Consider the following 25862-nt stretch of genomic DNA (forward strand, 5'->3'; position numbering starts at 1 on the left):
TTTCCTGTATAGTGACCAAATTTTTATTTTTCCATGAGGGCTTAATGTTTGCAATTACTGTATACATGTGTATAAATAAATGTACACATTAACATTCCAATAAAAAAAAAAAAATGTACACTTGTGAAACTTTGAAATATTTTGGGAAGGTGCTATAGACTTTGCCTGAATTCAGTGGCTTCCTCAGCAGGAAGAACAGGAGTTAGACAAATATCGAATCTCCAAGATTGACTCCCTTTGCTTCCATTTTGTTTGGAGGGAATACACTATTCATCGTGAGGGGTTTTCTATACGATGATAGACATTGGATTGCTTGTTTCATATGGTATGCACAAAGCTACCTGACAAAAAACAATACCTCGTGGTGACTGTAGAATGTGTATGTGTGCATAGATATATATAGGTTTATGAAAAACATCATGATTTTCTATCAAAGTTTTTATTGTTATACCATTTAAGAGCACTTTTGTCTTGGGAGTGAAACTAATAAACAGAAACACAGTGAAAGTTCTATGGAGATGACTACCCAAACCTGTACTGAAAAAAGTACTCTTGGGGTGCAGAAAGGTTTCCCTCTGCAGATGCTTAAGATGCACAGAATATGGTACAATGAAAACAGTTATTACAGGAAATCTGCTCTGTATAGGAGACTGGTCTTCTCAAAGAGCTGGGCTTGTGGAGTGCTTTCATTTTCTATTAATGGTCATGTAAATAGATCTACTGTTTGGATGATGCCTTACGGTATTTCAGCATGTTTCTCCAATAGAAGGAAAGCAGCAACGCAAGTATTAATGCTGTAAGCATTGGTAATGCTGTACCAATTCCATTAGTGTCAGGTAACTTTCTCCAAGTTTGTTATATACCGTATATACTTTTAGAAACACACTTAATTTTAATGTAGGAATACAAAGAAAAGCTCAGGCAGTCTGAATGCATTACATGTACAGACAAAAAGAAAAAAAATTGCTGACTCTTTTTTACATTAAAAAAAAAAAAAAATCTACAAATGCACAAAACAATCATCCCATCAATAAACTATTGCAGTAGCACATATAAATATATACAGAATGAAACTGGCCTTCACATCTGGTCACCTAGAGTCAACCTAAATGTTCTTTATTCAGCACTCTTTAAACATGTTTTTTTATATTTTAGAGAAGTTGACCTCTAAGGGCCTGTTCACACGGAGTAAACGCATGTGTATTTTGGCAAAATACACGTGTATAAAATACACATGTAAAAATAAGATTCCCATTGACTTCAATGACATTTTACACGTGTATTTTGACGTTGTTTTTTTTTTGTTTTGTTTTTACACATGTAAAAAAAAAAAATGTGATTGAAGTCAATGGGAGTCTTATTTTTACACGTGTATTTTGCCAAAACACATGCGTTTACTCCGTGTGAACGGGCCCTAAGAAGCAATTCCACCAACAAGCTTTGTGCAGTCAAAATCGATGTAGAAATTTTAATTACAATAAAAATAAAAAAAATTACAGATATTGAGATCCCAGCACATGTGGCAAAACGCAGTATTTCAATTTCTTAGTGATGAAAAGTGCCAAGAGTTTCGGTGGTCTTTTTTTCAACCATACTATGTAACACCCTCAACCACAGCCCTGCACAATACAGTAGATTTTCACCATTTGTAACCCTACAAAAATGATTATAAATAGGTTCGTGTTGAACTATAAAAGTATATTCACACAGTGGAAGATGGTGCTGATTTTGTATTCTGTATTCAACGAAAGGCAGTGATTCTGCAATGAGAAATGAGATACTCTGCTGACAAGGCCCATTAACCTAAGCCTAGATAGAAAGCAGAGAAGAATTTGAAGCAGAAGTCCGTGTCAGCCCTGCTACTCTGCTGTACTGTCTAAAAAGACATTTATGGTTTCTCATTCACTTACAAGTAGCAAATGGCTGATTCACTATTTCAAATCTAAAACAACACACTCTGGCATCCAAATAAAATAAATTAAAAGAGGTTGTTCAGTTTCAGACATATATTAGATAGACAGATATTATTAGATAGATATTATTGTTTGTTTAATCAGAGTTCAGGGAACTGTTACACACGTCTGTTGCTCTCATCGGTCACAGGAAGAGAGCTACGGACATTTAATGGTAGTAGAGTGACAGGCATTGGCAGAGCTCCCTCCAGCTGCAGCCATTCCTATTGCATAGGTGCACGGCTTATATCAAGATGTCTGACTACTGTGCTGTGACTATAACAAGCTGCGCACCTACGTGTACATCACATGACCACGGACTGATTTTTTTTCCCACTGGGAGCAAACAGAATGAATGACAGTAAACAAAGATCTAGAAAATCATGAGGAATTGATACAGAAAGTATATTGGAAAATTGTACAACTTTTCACCATACAAACGCTAACATTTGTCACTCATTACCTTTATGAAACTGGACAACCCCTTTAACTATTATACAGTATAGTATACTGCTCCTGACTAGGTCTGTCATTTATAAAGGTCAGAGCACTAGGCCTTCTCAGCTCAGCTGGTATATTATATCTGGCATTTTCGAGGTTTTAGTTAATGGATTGATTCAGTGTAAAATAAGGTAAACTGCATGTTTTGTTTCTATACGGAAGAGATCTGTAGATGGGAAATATACATTTGCTTTTGGGTAAAAGCACCAGCAGTTACATGCCACCTAACACTATTTATTCTATTGTTCTATCCAAAATAAAAAAAACACAACTGACTGAACCAAATCAGGAAGGATCCCAAGGATTTATAAGCGAGATAAGCAGAAGCTGAAGACCATTTTTTCCCGTGGCAAGCTATGTGCATATAGGGACCGCTGTCTATAGACACGTGTAAACTAGTACAGGCACTAGATCCACCAGTTAGGTCTTAACGTTTTCATTATCTATGACATGATTTAGAAGACAAATTTTATGTTTTTAAGTAGAGTGACAGAAAACCATGCAAGATTCCACCGCTAAAATTTGCCAGTGGTTGGTAACCAACAAAAAATACTGAAGCACTTAGACTACAGGTTTATAAAGTTTAAGCACCAAACCAGGTCGCACACACAACTACTAAACTATTTCAAAAGTTTTGGCACGCTCAATGTTGGCAGGCTTGGCACGATTATGTCTTTAAATATTGGGGTGTAGTTTTGACCTTGTTGCCTCTGACTCTGATTTTGATCCACAGTTTCTATTATTGTCTGTTTCATCTCCCTGCTGGCATCTCCCCTCATTACGAGCAAAGCAGCAATGTGATCATCCCTGTTAAACAAACAAAAAAAAATAATAATAATGAAACGTTCAACTTCTACTTGGTTATAACTATACTAATTCCTAGATAATAACATGAAAGGTAAAAGAAGCGAGAAAACCAATTTTGGTAAATTACCTGAGATCTGGATATCTAGTCACCAAAGTGGAGACTTCCAAGTAAAGAAGTGAAGGGTCGGTAAGCTTTATAACCTCTGCTATGTCAATAATTGTATCACACAGTCCATCCGTCTCTTCACCAAATCCCTAAAGAATAAGGTTTAGTAAGTTTTTGTAAATATAGGCACACACTGAAGTTTGGACATTTATACTTAACCGAATATCAAGTGGTCGTCGGCCAATGCATCACTAGATGCATAGATAAGACAGGCGTGTACAAAGGGTAGAAACAAGCGTGTGTCTACCCTTTGCCGACAGGTGCGGGTAACCTGCTGAAACCCGTTCGTGATAGGGATCAGGGATTGCAATTATTTCCCATGAATGAGGAATACCCAGTAAGTGCGGGTCATAAGTTTGTGTTCATCAAGTCCCTGCCCTTTGTACATGCCTGTCTTATCTATGCATCTATTCTCTCCCTGTATAATGTTTTTACGGATGTTGGAATAAAAAACCGTTTTTAACAAAAACAAGACGCCCTGGGTGAGTGCTCCCCTACTTGCTTCTTCGATTTTGTTAGTTTAGGGATTAATTCATAGTTTATCCCGGAAAACAACTTTAAGGGTTCCATACTTTAGGGAATGCCTCCCAATAAGAAAACCAGTAATATATAGAAGAGCAAATTCCTTGGAAAGTATTGTAGCTCCATCCTGCCAAAATCAAAAACAATAAGAAAACCCACGGGAAACACAGATAAAGTTGTAGGGGCTTATAAATGTGCAAACATGCTGTAAATGCTGCACCAACATTATTCATCGTAAGAAAAAGTGATTGGAAAAAAATGGTTAAGTTCTCGATATAAAACAGTATTTAAATTGCAAAAGTACCAACATTTCTTATCTTATCATCTGTCCCTGTGATAAGTGGCATATTGGAAGGACACCACAAGGAGCAATTTCAAGGGTAGTAGTGCTAGTAAATCCACTGCTATCTGGGTGAATCCAACCACCTTTTACAGACACTATAAATTGGATGGACTATGTAATTCAGAACTATCCTTTGGTCAGAAAGTGTTGTCTGTTCTCTAACTCGCTCAGAAAGTTGCAGAAGGATCATATTTAACAATACAGAGAAATTCTAACCTGGATTAATGTGAATAAAGCACCTTGGGGAGATATACATTTCCTATTTAGCTCCAGTAGTCTCTGAGTCTCTCCACTCTCACTCAGCCCTTGCTCACCCCTCCCCCTCTCCACACGCTTCTATGTTATACCAGTGAGCTGCAGTCCATCTTGCTCTAACAAGACAGAGCCAGGAGAGATTGCAGAGAAAACGTCAATTCAGAAGAAATAGATGTGAAAACAGCCCACTAACTGGGGAAAGGAGCTTTTCTTTTCTAAAACAATACAATAGCGGTTTATATATTCACACTAATAGACACTTACAGATGTAAGACGCTTGAATAGAAATTTAAACTGCTCCGCTTCTTTTATCATACGCTCTGCCCCCTCCTTGCGTTCTTCTGCATTTCTGAAGCAAATTCGTCTTTGCATTATTGCCTTGATATATTCTGTCACTACTTTCCTGTGGGCTTTAATGGTCATTTTCTACAAAAAAAAAAAATGTTACTAATGAAATTTTCACTTGAATGAGGCAAGAACAGGAAGGCCCTTTTCCTTACTGCACATTTGATGGACAATGCTCCTATTCACTTCAATCGGAGTGCTGGAATTAGCCAAGTGCTTTACTTTGGCTATCTCCAGTGCTGTCATTAAAGTGAATGGGAGCGCTGTCCACTACCATTCAAATTTACATTCAAGGCAGGCTAAATAAAGACCACATCCTGCTCCCCCCCCCCCCAACTCCAGCCCCCCCACTAGAGGTGGTCTATTCTATGGATAGAGGTCAAAACAGCTTTTGTGGCATAATCCCTTACCACGAGATCATGCCAAAAGGAGGAGGAGTCTGATCTGAGTTACACATACCTGCTTGTAATGAGTTTTAATTCTTGCAAAGTCATTAAAATAGTCTTCTATGGTGACACATATAGTATCTACAGAATTAGAGCCAGCAAGCCATTTCCTGGTCATCAGGTCATTTAGATGCGGCTAAAGAAAAAAAAATAAACTTGAGAAATCAGTAAGTGTACATGATAAGCAGATGTCATAGTCTTTAGCATAAATCATAAACGGCAAAATGAGTTCTGACTGATTGAAGCCACCGTTGCTCAGTAACTCTATTCTGTACGTGGCTCTAACTTTTCATTAGAGTATTGAAACTTAAAGAGGACCTTTCATCAGATTGGGCACAGGCAGTTCTATATACTGCTGGAAAGCTGACCGTGGCTTTCCCGATCTGTGCCCTGGGTAAAGCGCTATCGGTCCCGGTACCGTAGCGCTTTAGTGTCAGAAGGGCGTTTCTGACAGTTAGCCAGGTACGTCCTTCTGCCCAGCAGCGCCTATCGCGCTGTGCTGTGTGAGCGGAGAGGAACGCCCGCTCCCTCTGCTCACACAGCTCGTCCATAGACGAGTATTATCAGGAGGGGGCATTCCTGCTGGGCAGAAGGGCGTCCCTGGCTAAGTGTCAGAAACGCCCTTCTGACTGTAAAGCGCTACGGTACCGGGACCAATAGCGCTTTACCCAGGGCACAGATCGGGAAAGCCGATAGTGCGCTGAATTCAGCGCACTGTCAGCTTTCCAGCAGTATATAGAACTGCCTGTGCCCAAATCGGTGAAAGGTCCTCTTTAACAGAACAAGAGAGAAAAGGTTCTAGATATATACATATTTACAGCATTCAGTATGTATATCAATGCATTTCTCATAACTGTAGTATTGCCATCCATACACGCAACAGTTTAAGTTGTGGGATATTTTTTATTGGCTATATTACTTATCAAACAGGCAAGGCCACCTCATCTCCCCCAGCTTGCTGAAGAGAAAACTATGAAGTATAACAATACTTATTATGGTATAATTACTATAAATAAATCTAATATAAATGCAGATCAAATAATATGCAGAGGCTTCTAGACAATGGCTCAGTGTTATCTGTGGGTTTACAGACAGACAAACTGCAATTAGCTGAATGGCAGAGCTGTAAATAACAGTGAGGGCAGTGAGTGATGTCACTTGTCCTGTCTTATCACACAGGTTCGGTGCTGTGGAAACGCTGTTTAAACAATGAGAAGAATAATTTCACATAGCAGGAAAACAAAGTAGTATTGCTAAAGCAATGTATTTACTCTTCAATTTACATAAGCTAGCAGTATAGATAGGATCGTTGAGATGGGACATCCCCTTTTATAAGTGGAGATACGCTTTAATTCCATCAATTCTAGGGCAAGGAATTCCAGCGGTGAAATATGATAAACAGGTGTACTCACCTCTAAATCCATGAATACTTCATCTAAAAGACTCCTGCATCCATCATTGGCGATGTTATCTAATATGGAATCCATATTTGAGGAGCCAGACGCCATGAAATCCTCTTCAATCCTTAAATATTTTCTTTTTAGGCTCACAATTGATTCCCTAAACAAACAAAAACAGGGCAATATTGTGACATTCAAATAAAATGTAACCACTGGCCATAAGTAAATATCATCTCACAGCCAAAAGGTGTCATTAGTCTTTAAAGAGAGGGGTATATTTACACAAATCATTGTGTAGAAAATAAGCTTTGCAATACATTTCCTACTAAAAATCCAGCCCCTTAAAAGCTGCTGTATTGTGTATATTATAGACGGATATGTAGCCTATGGAACAACTTAACTGGACCACAAAGAGCCTTGAGGTCAACACCATCAAACATCTTTGGGATGAAATAGATCAGAGAAGCAGCCAGGACCTCTTGTCCACCATCAGGGTCTGACCTTATAAATGCTATTGGATGGCTGGGCAAAATTTCCCACAAACACACTCCATAACTTGTAATGTGTAGGTGTCCTTTGTCCATATAGTGAATTTTTGTTTAAGGTTATTTTTAACATCCTGCCATCAACACAATTTAACGGACCCAAAGAGAAATGATCAAGACCACTGGTATGTCCTTAAAAGGGGTTTTCCAGAATAAATATACACACAAGCATGGTAAACAGGGGAAACAAAAATGTAAGTACATCATATATTCCCAATGGTAGGTTCCAAGCATAGAATCCTGAGTTCAGCTATAGACAAAGAAACAAAAAAGCGAACCAAGGATATATATACAAAATTGAAATTTTTTTTACTAAACAACAACAAAGACACAGATAAATAGGGGACGTGTGGGCACACTCCTTTGGGTTACTACATGTTGTGATACTATGGGTAAGTTCGCCGGTTTACAACTCCAGCTATGGCACTATGACTTGTAGTGAGATGTGAACATACAGCTGGGGCTTATATCACTCACTTCCAGTCTATGACTGTTACTTTAGTTCAGGAGTTGCTGGGACCATTGTGCTTAACTATTTGATGTATACTGTGTTAACACTTAAGATACTGCAGTGTTGTTGTGTTCCCCTGTACAATAGTCTGTCTTTTAATACACTTGGTATATTAGCTATAAATAGCTATATTCTAGCTGTTTCTTCGCTTTATATACTTCAACTATACATGGCATTGTGTATTTTGGATGATTCTGGTGCCACTGTGCATAGTACTCCATTAGGGGGAGCTGTTGTATTTCTTTACATGCTTCTTTGTATATCATTGACATCACTGCTTGTCAGTATTTACAGTCTCAATCATTGAGCTTTTTTCTATGTAAATCTACATTTAGTACTTCTGTCTTCTACATCAGTATACATCATACTTATGTACTAGTTTATTCCTCCCTAATAACCAAATATTTGTTGTATATGTGCATTCTCTTGTGTGGCACAACTTCTGGCATATTTACTTAGGCGATTTTGCCCATTGAGTTACCTGTGTGCTCACTGTCTTCTGATGGCATTTGGTGACTAGTTACCCCCCTTTTTTAACTATTTATCTGTGTCTTTGTTGTTGTTTAATAAAAAAAATTTCAATTTTGTATATATATCCTTGGTTCGCTTTTTTGTTTCGTTGTCCAGAATAAACATATCTCTATCTATCTATCTATCTATCTATCTATCTATCTATCTATCTATCTATCTATCTATCTATCTATCTAGTCAGGGAAGATGAAAATGTTTAAAATCCATACTTTGTTTTGTCATCTCTCATGCTCCTGGCCCATTTCTCTAACAAAACTGGACCTCAGTTTCACTGTGCATGTGTCGCACATTGAGTGCATGTACAGCAAAGCAGAGGTGCACTGCCCTGTGTTTAAAAGAAATATATACAAGGGGAGCACATCATATTTTAAAAAAATTAATAAATAAAGCTCTGTTGCAGATAGATCTTCCGTAGGCAGAATTGGGACATTGCACCAACTTTCTATAAGGTATGATTGTGGTTTAGTTTCCCAAAACCTCCGGACAGGTTCCTGTTTAAATAAGAAGTGAAACACACTTACTTAAATGTCTGGCAGTTGTTAATGATGGCTATCATATACTGGACATAGCATGCGGGAAGCTGCCGATTCCTTAAGTGTTCTTCTTTATAGAGCTGTGCTTCCTCGCTGTATCTGTAAACAGAGACAAATTTACTCATGTTAACTTTGTAAATGGGTTAGTAAAGCACTCCTAAATGGATTCAACATTTGAAAGGTTATGTCCATATTTTCGTTCTACAACAGGCTCAGACGCTGTCATATTTTTTTAAATTTAAAGTAATATCTTACTGATTCTCAGTATTTACCTAGTTTACCTCCCGGTCTCTGATTCCGGTCCCTCTTATCACAATCTCTTAGTCAGTTCGGTGGCTGAGGCTAGTTACTGCTGCAGCCACCGGCTGGCTACCATTCCCTGTGTGTATAAAGGTAACATGAAGTAGAGATCAGCTGGGAACTTGGGAAGTATAAGATTGGGTTACACAGCACTTTTTTTTTAGTTAAATGGGTTGTCCAAGATCATTTAAGATCAGGGAAGGTATTAAAAAACAAAACAAAAAAACACATACCTGTTCCCTGTGCACAGTTCACTCCAGCAGCTCCACTGTTTTCCACATTGGACCACTGAGGTGGCCAGGTGAGAAAGTTTTTGTTTTGTTTTTTCCCACCTTCCCTGGCCTAATTTTAAAACCTTTTTTTATATTGAACCTCTTAAAAGAACTGAATGTTGTTTTGAATTGCAGTTGTTAGCTCTGAAAGAGGACCTTTCACCATTTTGCCCACAGGCAGTTCTATATACTGCCGGAAAGCCGACAGTGCGCTGAGTTCAGCGCACTGTCGGCTTTCCCGATCTGGGCCCAGTGTGAAGAGCTTACGGTCCGGTACCAGACCATAAGCTCTTCACACTGGGCCCACATCGGTAAAGCTGACAGTGCGCTGAACTCAGCGCACTGTCGGCTTTCCGGCAGTATATAGAACTGCCTGTGGGCAAAATGGTGAAAGGTCCTCTTTAAGTGTAAACCCAGTCTAAGAACTCTGAAGGGCCTGAGCAATCTCAGCTTGTTTTGAAAAACAAACATTGGTCAACAGTCTCTTAAAACTTTACATTCTATTCAACATTTCAGTCAATCAGCTTTAAAGGGGTTGTCCAGGACCTGAAGACATTTGATACTGATAACCTAACAGGATAAGACATCAGATCATATCAGTATCTGATCATAGCCCACCTGGATGACATGTTTCGTCCACCTGAAGCTGTATGGGAAGTATACAGTCAGAAGCAGTTCTTCTATTCAAGGAAACAGAAACAAGACTGCAGCTTCAGGCACCACCACTACACTGTACTATCTTGTAGATAGGTCATCGGCATGAATTATGTTCAGGTCCTGGGCAACTGCTTTAACTTATAGGGTGCCTTCACACATTATGGGTCCAGCCTCTAGGACCCAAAGATTATTTGTATATTGTGCCTCGCCCCAGTTTCAGAAGACTTCAGTTAATTACATAATTAAGTAAATGTGAAGTACTGTGCAAGGGTTTTAGGCAGATGCAGTAAAAAAATACTGAAAAACAAGAATTATTTTAAAAATAGAAGTGTTATAGAGCCAGAGAGCAGACTGCCCAGCAAGCCCTTGAAGATACTTCAAACTTTTGATGAGAAGCCCGGCAGTTTTTATCACTTCTATATTTGAAAGCATTTTTTACTCTGCAGTACCTTCCCAAAACATTTACACAATACTGTACCATTGGTATTCTATGAGTGATCGGTACTGATACCTGTTGAGGAATGCATTCATTTGTTGCAGGCATAAGTGTAAAACCTTCTTCTTCAGCTCTTCGCTAATCTGAGCAGCTACTTGTAAATTTTGTTCAAACATCTAAAAAGAAATATACACACATTAATCTTGGAAAACAAAAGTGACTGGTGAACAGCATAATAAATTCTTACAATAACCTCCTAATCTCATTCAGTGATGTGTGATGAAAACAACACATACAAATAATGCTGCCATACATCTCACATTCCAGATTAATTGTCATATAACGGGGAATATCTAAAAAACAGGGTTAAAGAAGAATGGTATAAGTTACAGGTCTTGTAGCTTCCTCGTCCCTTCAAGCACATTGAGGGCAAGATATAATTAAATGGTATTTTTCATTTTCCAAATTTATTTTGGGGGGAGGGGGTGTATATGCATGATATATATATATATATATATATATATATATATATATATATATATATATATATATATATATATATATAGTTGTGCTAAAAAAGTTTACATACCCCGGCAGATTTTTTTTTTTTTTTTTTTTTTTTTTAGAGAATATTATCATTAACACGAAAACTTTTTCTCCACTCATGGTTAGTGGTTGGGTGAAGCCATTTACTGTCAAACGTCTGTGTTTTCTCTTTTTAAATCATAATGACAACCAAAAACATCAAAATGACCCTGTTCAAAAGTTCACATCTCCCAGTTATTAATACCGTGTATTGACCACTCTAACATCAATGACACCTTGAAGTCTTTTGTGGTAGTTATAGATGAGTCTCTATTTCCTCAGATGGTAAAGCTGCCCATTCTTCTTGTTCCTGTAAGTTCCTGGGCTGTCTTGCATGTACTGCGCGCTTGAGATCTCCCCAGAGTGGCTCAGTGCAGCCTCTCCACGGTGAAACCGATTTTTTTGTGCATGGACACAAAGTCCTGCATGTCTGACTTTGTGTCTGTGCAAAAAAACAAACAAACATACCCCTTCCCCCCCCCCAAAAAAAAACCCAACCAAAAACGGTTTCACCGTGGAGAGGCTGCGTATGGACACCAACGGTTTGCTTTAAAGGGATCCTATCAGTCAATCACTTTTTTTGCTAACATGTCGAAATAGCCTTAAGAAAAGCTATTCGTCTTCTTCCTTTCGTTGCCTTCTCCGCGCCGCCATTTGCCTAAAATCTCGTTTTTTTCTCAGTATGTAAAAGACTTCTTTCGCAGCACTGGGGGCGGGCCCCAGCGCTCAAACAGCACTTGGGGTGTCCCCCAGTGCTGCGAGAGAACTCTCTCCAGCGCCGCCTCCTCCTCTTCTGTAGTGAGGTCTTCATCGTGTCTTCTTCCGGTGACGGTTTGTAACTTCTAGGCCTCGGGCCTAGGGCAAGCCGACTGCACATGCTCCCAGTCACAAGAAAAACGGTCACTTACATAGTATTCTAAGCAGCCGCCACCAGAAAAAGACGCGGTAAAGACCTTGCTGCAGAAGAAGAGGCAGCGGCGCTGGAAAGAGTTCTCTCACAAAATTGGGAGCCGCTCCCAGTGCTGTCTGACCGCTGGGGCCTGCCCCCAGTGCTGCGAAAGAACTCACTTACATGAATGGGTTTTAAAACACACCGCCAGCAAGCCATCCCCTATGCAGTTTTTCTGGGGATTAGGAAAGAAACCCACAGGGCGGACAGCGGCATAAGTGTGAACGCCCCCTTACACAGTTCACCTAATTAAACTATTTCCTTTGTGCACACATTAATTATAATCAATAAAAAATGGTCTTTTCACTTGGCTTCATTAAGTAGACGCTGCTGCTGATACGACACATACTGCTATAATCATTTACCTGGAAAACGATAGCTGGAAGAGTGGTCTGGTAGTACCCATCTTGATCTGCTTCAGGCTCTGTATTTTTATCCCAATCCTTTTTATCGGTCTCTAATGCTTTCCTCAGCCATGCAATGATGTTTGACTACAGAAATAAAATAAAAAATCATTACACATTCTGCATATTTCAACCTCAAAGAGTATGACAAAGAAAAAGTAAAGCATATTTGTCAGACACCATGGTCTGTGTAATATAATACATCTGAAGGTTCCTGAAGTGCGGTTTATATCTGTGGGCCATCTAAGATTACCTGACTTCTCTACATAAACTACATGGATCAGAACTTCCGTATGGAGAAGCAGTTAACCTCCCTGTGTAACATCCTGAGTGTGTGTATTTGAAGCCCCCTCTTCCCCTTAGCTATTTTGCAAGGTGATCCTGTGACTCTTCTTGCCAGGGGAGAGGGAGTTTGTGGAGGACAGTAAGGGAACACTGACAAATTGAACTTGCAAACACTTTACAAAACCTGCAGTGTAATGTGCACCTGAGCAACCAAACTTTGAAGTACAGCCTTTGAAGCAAGTCCCAGCGCTGCTATCAGCTGCTTCAGATCAGTCATCCTTGTGTTTGTCTGCTTCTGTTATACTAGAGGGAGCTGACTAGAGAGCTCAGAGGACATGACTAGCACAGACTATGTGGATCAAGAACTTACCTCTGGCTATACAGATATCCTGCTTGTCTAAGATACTGCAATTTATCAGCTAGCCAATTACCTGTTACTACCAGGCTCTACCGGAAAGGGCACCAAAACTCGTCCTATAGTTACACGCACTTTTGTACTCCCCACCTGGCATCAATCCTTATAAATTACAGAAAAGTTGTAGGGAACCCTCCACAATGGGCAAGGACCCTAACAACGCCACAGAGAAGATTAAAGAGATTGCTCGTGTTGCAATAGGAAACTCAACTTCTACCGCAACTGCTGAAAATATTGAATCAGAATGCACTGAAATAGGTCTCTGAGCAGCTATTGGCGGCCATTCTAGAACCTCAATTACAAGCATAATTTATAAGGTCCAAGTTGATATGGGACTTTTGCGCCAAGACTTCCAGAAGGTGACAAATGCTGAATATTGTATTTCTTTTCTTGTCAACCAAACAACTTAACTTCCAGAATTGCAGGAATAACCAAAGCGGGAGTTGTGGCAACAAAAGTCCAAAGATCTGGATAACAGATCCAAGTGAAATAACCTGCAAATAGCTGGGAGGTCATAGGCTGGGTGAATTTGTAGAGACTTGGCTGAAGCAGACTTCTCCAGGAGCACCTTTCTCTATGGCGTTTGCTCTGAAATGTGCCCACGCAGACCCTGAAAAGCCTCCACCCCATGGGGCTGCCCCAAGACCAACTTTTTTGAAAAAATGACATCTTACTTGGAGAGTTGCCATGTACTTATGGAGAAGCTGATCCACAACATCTTGGGAAAGAAGAGGCTTTATTGTCTTTACATCTACTTCTGGGATCAGATCGACATTTCCCATCATTTCTGAACTAAGAGAGAGAAAAGAATAACCTTTATCCCTTATAGAAGAGCAAAAATGTAATAAGTATTAAGGACATTAATAGTCACACTTCGTAAAACAGGTCTGAAATTGGGGGGTTTTCAGGATTTAGACACTATGACCTATTCTTAAGACAGGTCATTAATATCAGATCAGTGGGAATCTAATACCCAGGACCCCCACTAATCTGCCGATATCAGCTCCCATTCATATGAACGGTGGCAGAGCTGCAGTATCCAGACACGGTCACCACACTGTGTATGGAGCCATTTGCTTCCTGCAGCCACAGCAGTTGTGATATCGGCTCGACAACGATCAGATACTGATGGACTACCCTAAGGACAATCATCCATATTTTAATCATTGAAACAGAACTGACTCCAACTTTGAAAGTGACTGAATTCCTATGATAGGAAATATGCCATAAACTATGCTTCTGATTATTTATTGATAGGTATATAACTTTTAAAACAAGAATCAGTCTTTAATTTTTATCTGCCTCAAACAACACCTAAAACTGGCCCCAGCTCCAACTCCACAAACCTGCCTAGCAACCCCTTTAAACCTTGATCTGTGTTCATAGATTTATTCACATATCGGTCATGCAAATGTACCATTAAAAACAGATGAAACAGTCCAGTTGCACTGTAGTGTAACCAAGTCCTCAGCTGTCCCATCCCAGGATTAATACAATTCATGTGAATAGAATTAGAATTTTTCCAATTTCTTCAAACTATTTTGTGTACAAACTTACCCTAAAAGAACACTTAAAGTAACATGATATGGTAAGAGCTTAATGGTGACAGCCGTTGTGCTGATCAGTCGCCAATGATTACAACCATGAATGTAGGAACTTACTATAGTCAGAAACTTGTCAGAAACCCAGATGTTCCCAAGAAGGGACACTTCATGCATGAGAAGCTAACCTTGCCACAAATACTGAGCTTCTAATAAGTCTCAGACCATACAAAGTTCCTGTAATCATGGCTGTAGCCATAGGCAAGCAATCAGACTGTCACCACTAAGACGATTGGAGAAAACCTTTAAAACTCTGAAAAACTTTTAATTAATTATTATGGCAAAAATGTCTAACTTTTCGGTCTACAAATTTAAATGAGATTATGCTCATTGGAAAACATCCTTTGAATCAATATTTTCTTCAGCCTTGACAATCACGGATCAGAAAACAGACCCTTGGATCCCACCATTAGAGGGTTGTGTGACATTAGAGCCAAGTCAAATCAGAATCAACAGTTTGGCTCAAGCAGAAAGACAGCAAAAAAGAATATTCTACATATTATAAAGTAAAGGCACATCAATGGTGTATGCTATCATTTTATAACAAATGGTGATCCAAGAGGTAGGACCTCCCTGAAAATACTGTGATAAAGCACTGCATCCTCTATACCTGAATGGGGTTGTGCTGCACTTACAAGAAAAGTGGGTGGACAGTGCACACTATGCGGGCAAAACAGAGAAAGGGCAGCTGTGCCAAAAGCAAGGAATCAATCCAAAAAAACCAGGGAATGTATGGAAGACTGATACTCCTCTCCTATTTGGCTCAAAAACTCCCTCCAGAAAAAAGAAGTGTGATTCTAGCACAAAAGTACTGACACCAAAGACACAATTGCTGGGCTTGAAAATATGCAGTTATCTTCTACACTGCTGCCATCTCAGTTCAAAAGACCCCAAAGTCTAAAAGTGGCCTAACTCCTGGTAAGTCAAATGATTTGGAAAAATCAGAAACCTACAGGATGAGTTTGTCAGCAACTGTGACTTACCTACTGTATTTCTACAATATACAGATTTTACTAAAGGGACGTCACACTCTCTGAGGGGAGCGTCATTACTTGAAACTGATAAACATTGTCAAGGATTATCAAGAATAGCCACTATTATTTATTCATTCAAATATTTGCTCTTTGCTTGTTATAAAGACTAGGAAGAAGCCCCATCAGAGATTGACCGCTATCTTTGTATACACGGTTACATAGGGGAGACTATCAATCACTGATAGGACAACCTCCTTCACTTTATAGGAAAGAAAGAGCAAACATTTTATGAAATAAACTGTTTCTTTCAGCTTTTAAAAAGTCTTTCTTAAAAAATAAATAAATTACAAAACACCACACCTTGCTAAGTCATCCCTGTGTCTTACAGTTCAAATTGAATGGGGTCCAGCAGTGCCAGACCCCCAGTGACCAGTTGCTTAATGATTGGGAAGAAGCACTGATAAAATGCTTTTGCTGATTAGAGCTGTGTGCGCTCTCTCCTTACCTGCCCTACATTGTTCTAACACATCAGTGCAGGACATGGAGTAGATAATTCAGCTGGGGGACTGAAGCTGCCAGTTTTCGAGACTGATGTCTGCGGAGAAACTAGTCACCGCCCGACTGCTGGTCTTTAGCATTATTACATTACTATAGCAGCAGCAGGGATTAGTAGTTGTACAGGCAGCAGGGACGTTTACTGATCCCCAATGGTACTATACTATAGTATTAATGTAAATGACAGTGGTTGGGTTGCAAGAGTTTCTCCTGGCTGCTGTCAGAGCATTTATTTAGCATTATACTTTGTGGGGGACAATCAGGGCCATTACTCTGTATCCAGGAACTAATAAGGAATTATACTGTACGGGAGTACTAAGGCCCATTCGTGGTTTAATGCCACATTAGTGGCCCCACACACACAGTATACGGCAGAATAAACATTAATGCATGCAGTTCCCTTCTGCTCTTAAAAAATGACTAAAACTAAACTAAATGACTAAACAACTCAAATATGAGTAAGGGATTACTTTACCAAGTCTAGTTTTCAAAACCTTCTTAAAGCTCAAATAAGCTCATCACAATACACATTCTGCATTAAATTGGTCAATAATGTCTAACCGGTGGCATTACCTGTGATAGGTGTTCAAAACCCAAGTGAGGAGACTGACAATCTCATTAGCTTCAAGATCTTCTGATGCCAACTCTTGGATCCGAGAAGACAAAGCTTGGTGATACAATGCTAACATCTTATTGAATATATTGTAAGTAGGAGGAAAACATTGCACCATAAGGTTTTTAACTACTATGAGATCATCCAGCACATAACGGCGGATAATTTCCAAATGGCGAACTAGCCACATTTTATCGGACTCTCTCGTTTCTGCTTGAGTACCCTCAATTCTAGTTCCAATAGTTTTTTCCAGAACCACAAACATCTTTTCCTTCCACTTCTTAGGTCTTCCAGGGGGAATGAAACCAGTCTGTTTCTTCCTATCCATCATGCGGCGGTCTATTTTCTCCTCCCGCTCTATGATGCGAACTACTGAGACAAGCAAGGTGGGATCTTTACGAACAGTTGTTATGGATCTCTGGATAACCATCCACAACTGTTTAGCCAGCTCATCAGATAGATGCTGAACTTCCCCGAAATAATTCTGAATTAGATTCATGTCATGGGTATTTTTGCTGTCCATCCGATATTGTTCATACATCAGGTCATCACGAGAACATTCCAGGTCCATCAGTTTGCGATGTGCCTCCAGTAGTTCTCCTTGTTCAATGAGATCTTGTGTTTCTTTTACAATTTCTGGCACTGTGAAATAACAGATACACTTCAGGCTTCAGGAATGCAAAAAGATACTCTTATCCTACCAACAGGCGATATACATATATACCTCAAATGAAAATACACCATTACTTATCGATCTTTTCTGAACATCAGCAAGAAAATGTGCCACCGAATTTGAGGGCATTTAGGGTGACGGTTCAGTGTACCGACCTTACCCAGTAGAGCCCTTCTAAAGGAGCCTAACCAATATTATGATGGCTAGTACCCCATAACCTTATTTTCGGATCTCATGAGTGCCCTCATAGCACTGGGACATCAGAATGGCTGTGTCCCTACCTTGCAGCTAGTATGTCTTCATCTTACATACATTTTGCTTCCTGGGGTTGGGAGGGGTTCTATGCTGTGAGCCCATGGTTGCTGTTGCTGTGTTTTGTGTTTTTGTGTATAATTTGTATTTTTTTTTTTTTGAGAGTATGTTTTCCCCTTTCTTGCTGAGTTGCAAATTTAATTGTGTAAAATGGGACAAAAAAGATGTTGATAAATAATGCCCATGCACAGAAATTTTTTCAAATGACTCACCAGAGAAAATGTTTTTAAGGTTTTCAACTGCTGCAGCAAGTTGGCTGTGCTGGACAACGGCATCCTTCACATCTTTCAGACTTTCAATAGTATTTATACTCTGCCTCCAGTCTTTGCTGAGATTTCCCAAAGATTGCTGGATGTCCTTTACATCATTCAGGGCATTGTGAAGCTGGTTTAAGCCTGTTCTCACACCGTCAAGCTGTGACTGTATAGCTGCCTGTAAAATATAACATGATATAGTATTTTCATAAGAATCTTGTTGTCCAGAAGTTTGGCTACATCGGTGAAACCGACAAGTATTGCACACGATCAAAGATAACAGATATTTGTTGCAGCAATCTCATACTGATATGATACCTCATTGCTATGGCAGATAAACACAGACATGTGGGGACCATGAGAGGATCAACTCAGCTGTGTTTTTTTTTCTTTTGGACAATATCTTTAACTTTAAGAAAATATGAAAGTGGACCCTGATATCTAGATCCAACTATTACTCAATATGCATATTAAAAATTAACCTCCATAAGATTATACTGTGAACAGATATAAGTAGACATTGGTAATAAGAGGCTTCTATAACTCCATAAAAGAAGTCAGTTTACAAAGGACTTGTAGGTAAAGGCTTACCTTTAGCCTGGCCTCTACAGACGCTTTTTTTCGAGCCTCTCTTCTTCGATACTGCTCTACTTTATCCAGCTGATCTGGTCTTTGTAGCATTCCAGCTACGCGCTGCACAGCAGTGGCCACTGCCTCTCTGTCTGGCTCCTCCATATTGAGCTTATAGGGAAAATTCACACAGAAAGGAATGAGTCTATCAAATAAACAAGTACCATTTCATTTGAAAATACTTTCATATTAAAATGTATGTATAAACGGGTTTTATTAAAGATTTTTCAAAAATTATAACACAAACAGAAGGTAAACTGTGCAGCGTCCTAAAAGCAAATAAACAGGCAAGAGGGGCGGCCAGGACGGAGGCCCCAAACCGCAATATCAGTGCATTCATATTACAATTTAGAATACTTATACAAAGGGCCACACTGGCAACTGCTGCATTTTCAAACAGAAAATTTTTTTTCTATAATTTGATTACTTGTACAGCGCCAACATATCCCACATCACTTTTACAGACACTGTCTCATATAGGGCTCACAATCTACTTTTCCCCATCAGTATGTCTTTAGATAGTGGGAGGAAACCGGAGTACCCGGAGGAAATTCACACAAACACAGGGAGAACATACAAACTCCTTGCAGATCATATGACAACAAAAGCAAGGTAAAAGAGAAAAACAGTTAAACCACCGCTTCTTCACTGTTTCGACACCCATAAAAATTTTAATGAAAAAGTGAAACAATTGACATTTCCGAAAATGGTATAAATAAAAAGTACCTTACACAAAATAAAACATACAAAAACAAAACATCTTATGCAACTCTGTACATGGAAATTTTAAAAAGTTACGGAAGTCAGAATATGGAGTAAAAAATTTTTTTTTTTTCCCAAAGTTCTGGATTGTTTTTAAGAAGTTAAAACATTATATAAAATTTTTAAAAAATAAATTAATTAATTAAAAAAAAATTTTTTTTAAAAAAAGCTGTAAATTTATAAACTTGGTATCTCCATAAGGCTACGTTCATGTGGCGGAAAATTTAAGAGGTTGTTCAAGTAAAATTTTTATATATTAAATAGGGTGAGAAAGGTGGAAAAAAGAAAAAAGTGAAACTGTTTGCTGGCTCTGACGTCCCAGATCCCTTTTGTTGAAGCTGCTGTTTGGCCTCAGCAGTCACATGTGGCGGGGACTTCTGATGAAAGATAACAATGCAGGGAGGCACCAGGGATAGAAGAATATGACTTTTTTTTTCCCCCCCACCTCCCTGGGCCTATTTAAAATATAAAAATTTTGCCTGGACAACCCCTTTAAGGCCGGGGACCAACATGGCATAAACGCCACGTTTGCCCGCAGCCTTTTATAGTCAGAGCAATGTGGATGCCCACTTTGCGGTAAAAACAATTATCTGGAAAAAGCCAAACACTGATTTTTTTTTTCAGCGTCCTGCTGCGATCTCTTTGCTTTCAATGGGAGGCAGACTCAGGGCAGAATCCTCCCCAAATCCGCTACAAATTCCTATGTGTGAGCATACCTTAAAGGGGTATTCTTACGTCGCATACTCACCAGTCTTCGCTGCTGTAAATTCTTCTTTCTTCCTGCTTTGTTGCGTCATTGGTGGGCGGGGTTACATATGCAAAGCCAGCGGCGAGAAGACGTCGCTTCTATGCCGCTGGCCCTGCGTGTGCGCTCCCGATGCAGCTAGGCATCGGACGTACAGTCTTCACAATGCAATACAGACCCGGCATCTGCTGTAATAGAGAGGCGGATGCCGGGGAGGGTTAGACGCCAGCACAGGTGCCTGCAACATCGCTACGCTCCTGCCCTGCATGAAGCCAGCAGCGGCAGGAGCGATGCTGCTATTCCGCTCCTCCGCCCCCTCCGGAATAGCAACATCGCTCCTGCCGCTGCTGGCTTCATGCAGGGCAGGAGCGTAGCGATGTTGCAGGCACCTGTGCCGGCGTCTAACCCTCCCCGGCATCCGCCTCTCTATTACAGCGAATGCCAGGTCTGTATTGGCAGACACATTAACAGCAGTATAGATAGGATCCTTGTGATGGGACAACCCCTTTAATCATACTGACCCACTGAATACAGGTGGCTGCACAGTTCTGCATGCCCGACTTTGCGTCTGGTTAAAAAAACGGAGCAGTGGGAACAGATGAGTTTGTTTTGCTTTTTTCACCTTTGCCGGCCTAATGATAAGCTAAGAATACTGAAGATCTATCATAAGGCCAGGTCATCAATATCAGATCAATTCGGGTCCCCCAGTGATCAGTTGATACACAGAGAATAGAACAGGAAGCAGACAGGTCTGTTGCAGATCAGCTCCTGTTTGCTTGGATGGTAGTTAAGCCAATATACAGAGCACATCGCTATGCTTCCTTCTCTGTGTAGCAGCTGCTGAGAACACCTGATCGACGGGGGTGTTGGACCCTCACTGATCTGATAATGATGTCCTATCCTTATGATAGGTCATCAGTAATATTAGACTTAAAATGGTGTTTAGTGCATTACATATATTTGCTGGAAGATAAGCCCTTTAACATCACAACGAAATAGGATTGTAAATATACTTCTATATACAGTATATATAGGATGGCACTTCAAAGGTGGGCGCATGATCACCATGGGGACTGACCACAAACCCAAAATTGCTTCAGTATAGTAAAAGATTTGAGACAGGACTCCAAGTATTTCCTGTGTGCAAATACCTTTTTTAATTCAATAGGTTACATTAAATATGACACTTTGGTATGTCCAACAATATTACAGCAATGTTTTGGGAACAGGAGCCTTCATCAAGCTAGAACAATACAATAACAACCATATAACTGTCACGATTACAAACATAGTCAAAAATACAAAACAATGGTGGAAGATCTCGATGTATGGGGAGAAAACAAACAAAGTATTATGCTGAATGTCAAGTTAAGGCAAGAATGTAGGGGACATGTAGATCATACATATCAGAGGCATTGGTGCATTAGGGCTGTCATTGTACTGTTCCAGCCTGATGAAGGGATTTCCCAAATGTTTCTGTAATGCCGATGGACATACTTGATGCAACATATTTTATGCGATCTGCTGGAGTGTAAACAGAAACTGTTTGGCGTACCCTCCCAAATCCTTTACCCAATAGAATAGGCTTCATCCTAACCGTGCTATGTAAGAGTTCTCCTTTATAATAAACCATCTCTGATCCTTCAATATAACGCCATATGTCCAGTTCTTGATGGGGGATATAATGCTTTATACTGAAGGCGAGAGGCATTATGTACATACACATCTGTAGACAAATATTCACAGCTATATAGTGAGTCCAGTGCCAAGACTTACTGCAGCTCCAGGCTGACATTACATACACATATAATATACAGTAATGTAATATATAGTGAGTCCAGTGATCAGACTTACTGCAGCTACAGGCTGACATTACATACACATATAATATACTGTAATATATAGTAAGTCCAGTGACAAGACTTACCGCAGCTCCAGGCTGACATCATATACACATATAATATACAGTAATGTAATATATAGTGAGTTCAGTGATCAGACTCACCGCAGCTCCAGGCTGACATCACATACACAGATAATATACAGTAATGTAATATATAGTGAGTCCAGTGATCAGACTTACTGCAGCTACAGGCTGACATTACATACACATATAATATACTGTAATATATAGTAAGTCCAGTGACAAGACTTACCGCAGCTCCAGGCTGACATCACATACACAGATAATATACAGTAATGTAATATATAGTGAGTCCAGTGACAAGACTTACCGCAGCTACAAGCTGACATTACATACACATATAATATACTGTACACACACACACATTGAGCTGCACATAGCTAGTACAGTTACATAACAAACATTGCCTCTGTACTGATAACATGTCACAAAGCAATTCTGATCCAAACAGCAATGTAGACATGAATAGCAGGCCTGGACCTAATGAAGGCTGTAATGTGACATTCTCCGGCACGTCATGCACTTGTACGGTGACCTATGACTGGGCAGCATATACTATTGGCGCACCCGGGAAACCTATCATGTGTATTGGGCTCTGAACTAGACCTGAAGCCACCACAAGAAAAACACAAACGCACCATACCCAGCGGTACCGCAGCTAAGTCTTGTGACGGCCACTACCGGAAGCTGGCAGCGTATCACAGCAGTGCACTTCCCTGATGTCTGAGCCAGCCCACACAACTGAAGCCTCACCAATCACCGCGCTCATTGGAGCCGCACACCGTGCTGCTTCATGTTACGCCTCCTGTGATTGGCAGCTGGGTGACGTCAGAGGCATTTCGCTAAGCAGCTGTTCTGCTTGTGCTATTGAGGGAGGGGGCCGGGAGTAGCATGGGAATACTTACGCTTAGCATAGTTTAGGTTTTCTTCTCTTTATCGTGTAGCATAATCTAACACCAAAGAGCAGGACATTAAAATTAGTTAATTTTGCAATAGTCATATATTTAATCACACCTGGACTCCAGTCTCCAGCAAGGCGACAGAGAAATAAAAAATACCTGTTGTTGGTGCTATAATGTCCCCTGAGACATTCCAGTACCACGGAGTCCTGGTGCGTCTTCCGGAAGAAGTCCTCGCCTCATGTGGCCATTGTGGCTAGTCATCGCCTAAGTAAAGGAACCGGGGCGTCCTGTGTTCTTTCTTAAGGCCACCGTAGGGCCTCAGTAGTCACATGTAATGAGGACTTCTGCCGAAACAGGACCCGGGAGCAGTAGGACCATGGTGGACAACACCATGGACAAGTCAGTATGGGTTTATTTATTACCTTTCCTTGCAATAAATGGTATATCCTGGACAATCCCTTTAAGTGGGGTTGGAACAGGATGCTTTCATAATCTCTAAGGTTGGGAATGTTATATACCATAACATAGCTGACAGTGTGCTGAATTCAGAGCGCTTTTAGTTTTGTAGGTATTATTATTATTGTTGTTTATATATATAGCACCATTAATTCCATGGTTCTTTACATTTGGGGGTTACATACAATACACAAAATATACAGGTAGATATAATACTAACAGTGACCAAGTGGCACAGTGGAGTAGAGGGCCTTGCCCACAAGGGCTTACAATCTATGAGGGAAGGGGGGTAGAGACAGAAGGAGAGGGGGAGGCTGTTCAGATGGCAGTGCGGTGATAGTGTTATTGGAGGTTGTAGGCCTGAATTGGTGAGTCTTCAGGGCCTTCTTGAAGCCTGTGATTGTGGGGGTTAGTCTTATGTGTCTTGATAAGGAGTTCCAGAGTATGGGGGATGCACGGGAGAAATCTTGGAGACAGTTGTGTGAGGAGCGGATGAGAGCAGAGCGGAGTAGGAGATCATTGGAGGATCTGAGGTTACGTGTGGGCAGGTAGTGGGAGATGAGGTCAGAGATATATGGAGGGGACAGGTTGTGGATGGCTTTGTATATTAATGTTACTAGATTTAATTCAATTCGCTGGGCTATAGGTAACCAGTGGAAGGACCAGCAGAGGGGAGCAGCCGATGAAGATCCATGAGTCCATGGAGAAGAGTGTTGCAGTAAGTCTAAGCGGGAGATTATGAGGGCCTGGACGAGCATCCGGGGTGAGGAAGGAGCGGATTTGATGGATGTTCTTGAGTTGGAGGCGGCAGGAAGTGTTGAGGGTTTGAACATGTAACTTGAAGGATAGGTTGGAGTCCAGGGTTACCCCAAGGCATCGGGCCCATGGGACAGGGGTAATTGTGGTTCCAAGACAATATAGTACAGTCCTATGAAAAAGTTTGGGCACCCCTATTAATCTTAATAATTTTTAGTTCTAAATATTTTGGTATTTGCAACAGCCATTTCAGTTTGATATATCTAATAACTGATGGACACAGTTTTATTTCAGGATTGAAATGAGGTTTATTGTACTAACAGAAAATGTGCAATATGCATTAAACCAAAATTTGACCGGTGCAAAAGTATGGGCACCTCAACAGAAAATTGACATTAATATGTAGTAGATCCTCCTTTTGCAAAGATAACAGCCTCTAGTCGCTTCCTGTAGCTTTTAATCAGTTCCTGGATCCTGGATAAAGGTATTTTGGACAAACAATTCAAGTTCAGTTAAGTTAGATGGTCGCCGAGCATGGACAGCCCGCTTCAAATCATCCCACAGATGTTCAATGATATTCAGGTCTGGGGACTGGGATGGCCATTCCAGAACATTGTAATAGTTCCTCTGCATGAATGCCTGAGTTGATTTGGAGCAGTGTTTTGGATCATTGTCTTGCTGAAATATCCATCCCCGGCGTAACTTCAACTTCGTCACTGATTCTTGAACATTATTCTCAAGAATCTGCTGATACTGAGTGGAATCCATGCGACCCTCAACTTTAACAAGATTCCCGGTGCCGGCATTGGCCACACAGCCCCAAAGCATGATGGAACCTCCACCAAATTTTACAGTGGGTAGCAAGTGTTTTTCTTGGAATGCTGTTTCTTTTTGGACGCCATGCATAACGCCTTTTTTTTATAACCAAACAACTCAATCTTTGTTTCCAAAATGAAGTTGGCTTCTCCAAATGTGCTTTTGCATACCTCAGGTGACTCTGTTTGTGGCGTGCTTGCAGAAACGGCTTCTTTCTCATCACTCTCCCATACAGCTTCTCCTTGTGCAAAGTGCGCTGTATTGCTGACTGATGCACAGTGACACCATCTGCAGAAAGATGATGCTGCAGCTCTTTGGAGGTGGTCTGTGGATTGTCCTTGACTGTTCTCACCATTCTTCTTCTCTGCCTTTCTGATATTTTTCTTGGCCTGCCACTTCTGGGCTTAACAAGAACTGTCCCTGTGGTCTTCCATTTCCTTACTATGTTCCTCACAGTGGAAACTGACAGGTTAAATCTCTGAGACAACGTTTTGTCTCCTTCCGCTGAACAACTATGTTGAACAATCTTTGTTTTCAGATCATTTGAGAGCGGGCTGTCCATGTTCGGCGACCATCAAACTTAACTGAACTTGAATTGTTTTGTAGAAAGAAATGGTCCAAAATACCTTCATCCAGGATCCAGGAACTGATTAAAAGCTACAGGAAGCAACTAGAGGCTGTTATCTTTGCAAAAGGAGGATGTACTAAATATTAATGTCACTTTTCTGT

At 40.3% G+C, this 25862-nt stretch overlaps 1 protein-coding gene across 2 annotated transcripts; it reads right to left on the reverse strand.

The window, feature by feature from the left end:
* Positions 1-45: 45 nt before the first annotated feature.
* On the reverse strand, positions 46-22932 carry EXOC3 (exocyst complex component 3). Of its 2 annotated transcripts, none has more exons than XM_075271109.1 (13): positions 22842-22932; positions 18734-18883; positions 18101-18320; positions 16864-17545; positions 13835-13952; positions 12422-12547; positions 10598-10698; positions 8846-8956; positions 6750-6897; positions 5351-5473; positions 4811-4972; positions 3388-3515; positions 46-3260 (listed from the first exon to the last, which is right to left on the reverse strand). In XM_075271109.1, exons 1-13 carry the CDS (start codon positions 22842-22844, stop codon positions 3074-3076), a joined length of 2259 nt encoding a protein of 752 aa, XP_075127210.1. In that variant the 5' UTR covers positions 22845-22932; the 3' UTR covers positions 46-3073. The 2 variants fall into 2 exon arrangements, with proteins under 2 accessions (XP_075127210.1, XP_075127211.1); XM_075271110.1 differs by having other exon boundaries at positions 47-3260; positions 22847-22931.
* Positions 22933-25862: the final 2930 nt, after the last annotated feature.

Source organism: Leptodactylus fuscus, chromosome 4, assembly GCF_031893055.1.
Source record: "Leptodactylus fuscus isolate aLepFus1 chromosome 4, aLepFus1.hap2, whole genome shotgun sequence".
NCBI classification, from domain to species: domain Eukaryota; kingdom Metazoa; phylum Chordata; class Amphibia; order Anura; family Leptodactylidae; genus Leptodactylus; species Leptodactylus fuscus.